Source organism: Orycteropus afer, unplaced genomic scaffold (genome assembly GCF_000298275.1).
Source record: "Orycteropus afer afer isolate SDZICR_OR568_19922 unplaced genomic scaffold, OryAfe1.0 scaffold00401, whole genome shotgun sequence".
Taxonomy (NCBI): domain Eukaryota; kingdom Metazoa; phylum Chordata; class Mammalia; order Tubulidentata; family Orycteropodidae; genus Orycteropus; species Orycteropus afer.
The window spans coordinates 1695209-1701430 of NW_006921988.1; the positions used below are offsets into that span (position 1 = coordinate 1695209).

Genomic DNA, 6222 nt, shown 5'->3' on the forward strand with positions numbered 1-6222 from the left:
AAAATTTATAGTAAATAAACTCTGAAAATGAAGATGCGTGCTAAAGAAACTCAATGCAATATTTTTACAATTTGAATCAGCAGCAGAATGCAACACTTTAGAACCACAATCAGAATTCCATGTGATCCCGGGCAAATTACTTACCATCCCCTCCTAATCTCAATGTCATCTGTAAAATGGGTACAATTAAATAATACATGTAAAATGTGTAACATTATAATATTAATTCCCCTTACAATGTAGATATTAAGTTATAAAATATTTTTTTTTTACCTTCAAAAGTCTCTGGGTCAAAGTTCCTTTAAACGTAGTGTTCTTATCATACTTAAAAGGTAAAAACATATACAACAATAAAATAAGAACAATCTCAAAAAGCAAGGTACACCTGCTCCTTTAATTTATTGAACAGAGCAAGAATTGGCAATAAAAGAATTTTCAACCTAAAAGAAATATCCAGGGACACAATTTAAGAGCCATTAGAGATACAGTTCATCACTTGAAACTAGTGCAGATGCAAGGAAAAAATGGAGGTGTGAACTGCAAATGTCAAGGATACAGAAATATATCACAGTCATGGAAGGTAAGGCAGTGTACAGGAAGTATAAAAGATAACCTGAAAACAACACTGCAGAAACTCCAAGTTCTAAAGCAATCTGTAAAAGCAGACATGAGGAGACTTGGAGAAGGTCTTGCATATGCAGAAAAAGAATTGAGTTGCTCAGTTCTCCGCAAAATAGTTCCAGAGTAAAACTCCATCATGAGGAACTTGGAGGACATTATGCTGAGTAAAATAAGTCAATCACAGAAGGACAAATATTGTATTAGTTCATTATTGTAAAAACTCAAGGAAAGGTTTATATTTGGAACGAAACTTTCTCTGTTGGTTACCAGAGGTGGGAGGGGAGGGGAGGGAAGAAAACACTGAGGGAAAAAAAAAAAAAAAACCATCATCAGGAATCACTGTTGCTCACCTACTCCCAAGAAGTCCTGCCATGTGTAGGTATCCGCTACCTTTGTTTGACAAGTTTTTCCTCTGTGGAAAGTGTAGCTTAACCTCCATGGCTTGGATACTTTTTAGGCTACCTGCAGTTTAGCTGGTAATCGTTCTACTTCTATTACAGGACTGTCACTTTGATCCACCACTTTTCATGGAACATCTATCTCCTGGTTTCAGGAAAATGTTTGGTCAGTTCAGGCTCACACTTGAGATTTTCCGAACATTAAAAACTAGTTTACCTAGTTAAAATTTCCAGGAAAGATTTCCAACATGATGTAACAATCCCCCTGTGGTACTAGAAACCCAAATACAGATCAGTAAAGCTGATTTCTTTCTCTATGTTAAATTACATATTTTACAACTTATTAATCCAGTATTTATATAAAGGCTGCATTTAACTCAAGTTTTCTGGCAAACAGCATTATTTGAATCACAAGTACGGAATTAAAGCATATAAGCTACTTAACCATACTCTTTTAATAGAGAGTATGTGCAAACACAATCCATATTAAACTGATAAATGTCTTAATACTAAATTAAGTCATTACAGCAGACAGCCGTCATCATTAACTGTTATTGGAGCAATCCTTGTTCTGTGTTGTTCCAAACATTAGACAGTCACCATGTTAGCATTAGATGTGTGTCATAAATAAATGAGAATCTTAAAGGCTCCAGAAATCAAAGCCAAATACAGGCTGGAACAAAATTCTTATTAAACAAAGCTCAGAAGCACAAGTACATGGAAGCTAAAATTCATTATTTGGTCTTTTAGCTGAAATATTCCCCCACATTTTTATTCTACTTATTAAAAACTGTAAGCTTCTGAAAGCCAATCCCAAAATATTACATACATAATCTAAGTTTTAAACCAATGACTCTTCACATTAGAATCACTTACAGAGCTTAATTATATATATGGGCTTAACATATGTGTATACACACACACACACACACACACACAAATGTCCAAGACCCACCTCTGGAGAGTCTGACTTCATTGCTCTGACACAGGGTTTTGACACTGATGTTTCCTAAAAGCTCCCATGGTGATTCTACTATTCAGTCAGGTAGAGAACCACTTCTTTAAACAAATACAGCCTTTTGGGACAATAATTACTCTGAGGCCAATAAACATGCTTTTGGCCCTTTAATGAGCTTTTATAAAAACTATTCAATTCATTCCATAGTTACCAGGTGGCTGTAACTTTGTAGATACTATGTTAAGTAATAAAGATGCATAAGATGTGTTTTCTACCCTCAAGAAGCTCCCTATTAGCCAGGTAGAAAAATGCATAAATAAGTAACTGTAATTAAATATGGTAAGTGTTCCCCGGGTGTAAGCAAATACAGCATGCCTTACAAACTTGCATGTCATCCTTTAACGGGGGTTATACTGCATCATTCCAATTTTAGATGTGTCCCACAAGTGCAGGAAAATCAAGTTATAGGTGACTAAATATCCTAAATACTGGGGACAAACATGCTGCCTACACCAGGTGAAAACTAGGTGCATTTTCCTACTCTCTTTCACAAAAACTGCTGTACCAAAAGTAGGTATTTTTACTTTAACTTGGATGAATCATCTAAAATTTCCATTGTGTGACATTACTGATTGTACACTTACCTATAAAACTATACATTTGCAAAAGATGCGATAAATGCGCATGATATAAAAATGAGCCAGTAAGTTGTGTTGGTATCATACCATTCCTTTTCAGTAATAGTGCTACGGTGGCTAAGGCAAGAAATTTTGGGACTACGATAAGATGCCATCACTGGAGATTTGTTTCAATCACCTGAAAGATTTTACATGGGCAAATGTTATAGAAATCATGGACATTCAAAGGAGCTTTTGCAAGACTTTCTAAAATAAGAAATACAGAGGAAAAGTTTCAATTTTAAAAAAAAGAAATGACATCTTTCCATATTAATAATGACTTATAAATAATTCCCTCGAAGTATTAACAGGGTAAAGGCTTCAACCATACACATTCAAACATACATACTTCAAATAAAACTCTAAATACTCTAGAATACTCTAAAATACTCTAAAAACTATTAATTCTATAAGACCTCCTTCTCACTAAGGGGGAAAAACACACTACAGGGCCAAAATAAACTGGAACTTTCATTTTTGGCCTCCAAGTAAGGCCTAAATATGTGGTGGATGTGTAGGTCGGTGAATGAGTGAGTGGGTAGGTGGGGAGGGGTGAGCCATTGAGTGAGTGAGTGTTGGTCTTGAGAAATCATACTTAGACCATAATACATAGTCAAAAACTACTTGTGACACTAATTTGGCATAAATGGAAAACAAAATTCCATAGAATTTAGATACACATTAACAAAAAGGTTTTCAGCACAAGTAAACATTTCAAGGCCTTTCTGCTTAAATCCAGAGTTGAACAAATTCTAAGTTAAAATAATATGCTGTCAAGGGTCAGTGAAAGAAAATCTCAAGTGAATTTCAAATTCCAGATCAATATATGCTGAGACAATTTACCAGAGAAACCTTCAACCTTTACACCGGGTGAGGAACACGATCATTACATTCTTTACCATTAAGGCTACCTGAATTCATTAATTCCTGGGATAACATATTATAAATGGCACTGACCAAGTAAGATTTTGCAGGATATGAATGAGATTTCACAGTTCACACTATCTAAAGTAACCAGAGAATACCCATCGCCTCAACACTTGCTTGCTTTTCCTCCTCAGGTAGCTCTGCAACAACAGAAGAGATGGCTTTAACTCTACAGGGGGTGTTTCCTAAAAATATTCAATCAATTACAAGTCAGCAGAATACTGACTGTGTTCATGTAAAGCGATCACCTCTTTTATATACGAAAATATATCAATCGCATCATTATCTTCAAAACCTAAACTATTCCAAAGTAGTTTTCAAAATTGATTAAAGGATGGCTATTTCCAGTCAACATAATATAGCATTTTAATCTCACATTTTCCAATTATGACTTTGCTGTTTCATTTGCATCAGTTATAACACACAACAAACATCATTCTCCCACACAGTCATTTTGGGGCCTTGGGAAACACTTAATTTACCTTCACTGAGTACTCCTGAAAATGAAACAACAAAAAGACCAAAAGATCTTGGATATATTTGTCTCTGTAGAACTGTGATAGTCATATGTGGTTTTTGGGCATGTGACATGTGGCTAGCCTGACTGAGGAAATGAATTTTGAATTCTATTTACTTTTAATTAATTTAATTTTAGAAACAGATACTCAATTCAGATACTGGAAAACTTTTAGGTATGTTTGGAACAACTTGGTGTATAAATCTGCTTTTTCAAATCTAATTTCTATGAAACCTAAATACAGATCAAATATCTCTGATGAAAATTTAACTTAGCATCAGAAATGAGATGTGCTGTTGGAAAATACACATTGGCTCTCAAAGACTTAGTATGAAATAAAGGATGCATAATATCTCAATAATTTTTACACTGGTTACATGATGAAACGATAATCTTTTCAATTATTTGTTAAAAATGAATCTCACCTGTTTGTTTATGCTTTTTTAAAATGTAGCCACTAGGAAATTTTAAATTCTATGTATGGCTCACATTCTCTACCTTTTGAGCAGAGCTGCTCTAGAACACTTCCATAACCACTATATATCAGGACACATTTAGATATCCTTCTAGTAGGCTGATCATGTAACAATAGGGGCAAGGAGTAACATGTCCTCACATCAATTGAGTCTGAGTAAAGTGTGTAGCAAGCTCTATTCACAATTTCACCATCTGAGGCAACATTGTAAAACCTTAATATGGAAGATAAAAATGAGTTTCCAGTACTTAAATTGAAATTGAGTACTGTAGACAACTTAACAGTCAGTTGCTCTACGGTCTTGGTTTCAATTCTTAACTGCAGACAATAAAGCACCCCCCCAAAGAAATATTTCAATGATAGCTCTCTAGCAATCCCTATTAAATAAGCAAAAATTACTCTTAAATCTTATCTCCCCAACTTCTAAAGCCACAGAATACACCCTGACCTGGGAAATCAACTTCAAATTGCTAGCACTTCCCTCACAAGCAAATTAGCAGGATTGTGCACTTGGTATATTGTTTAACAAGAATGAAAAGGAAACTATTCAAAACAGATTTAAGGAATGGACAATTAGATGAGGAACTGCAGATTTAATTCTCAATCAGCACTGTGATTAATCTGATTCCCTGCCTTTCCCTAGCGTAATTACACAACACAGATGAAAGGATGAGCGTTTGGACTGTCAGTTTCATATTCTAGACCAGCCCGGTGACTCAAAGCAGACAGTTCTACCACGCCAACCACCATCCCAACAACAGTCTAAGGGAGCCTCGAAGACTGATTTAACAGTCATTGCATAACGAGGCGTCAAAAATTCGAATGCCCCCAACTCTTTCCATGTTTGTCTACACAAGGTGAGAAATCTGTTGAAACTGAACGCACCCCGTCTGAAATGACCCTCTCCAATCCGGGCACGGGGTGAACACAAAGGCATCTAATATCCTGCACAATAGGCACACACCCCACAATTTAAAAGCCTGGACGCTCTTTCTCTCTTCACGCAAGCAAAAGAAATACAACCTGCTCTTTTCCTTAACGGTCTGTGCTACATTCAAGGTAACAAATAACCTCAACTGTTCTCAGGAAGCAACTATAAAATCGGTTCTACCACGTCCCTGTGCAGCCGTCAGAAAAAAAATGCAGGCAGCAGATTTCAGCCCGCCCCACGCCTCATGGGGTGGCCCGACCATCAGCTCGTCTGCCTCAACCGGTCGTTGAGAACCCCAGACCCCAGCTAGGCAGAGGTCCAGGTCCACGTCTATAAATACTCCAGGGTGAAGAGGACGAGGGAGGCGCAGGGGAAGGGGGCAGGGGGCAGACCCCGAGCGGGTGCGGGAGGACCCGGGCATCACTGAAAAGCATTTTTCCACACTCCCGCTCCCTCGCACGGAGACTCACTTGCCGATCACCTCGCACAGCTCGTACACATCCTCGAACAGCACGTCGTCGTCGGCCATGGTCCGGAGGGGACAGTGGCCGCAGCGTGGAGGGCTCCGAAAACGGGGGCGAGGGCGCCAAAGAGCTTAGAGCCCGACCCCAGACTCGCCTCCTTTCCTCAGGACCCGCGAGCCCTCGGTGCTGAGGACGCTCAAATCGGGCCGCGTCGGCTGGGAGGCCCGCAGACTGCAGCTCCTTCTCTGCGGGAG

General features: G+C 38.1%; 1 protein-coding gene across 1 annotated transcript in view; it reads right to left on the minus strand.

Annotated features, from left to right (window-relative positions):
- The window catches only part of CASK (calcium/calmodulin dependent serine protein kinase), a 631366-nt gene extending 625333 nt beyond the window's left edge, over nucleotides 1-6033 (minus strand). The window contains exon 1 of the mRNA XM_042782642.1: nucleotides 5975-6033. Within this exon, the coding sequence (XP_042638576.1) occupies nucleotides 5975-6033 (59 nt within the window). The remainder of the gene's footprint in view (nucleotides 1-5974) is intronic.
- Nucleotides 6034-6222: the final 189 nt, after the last annotated feature.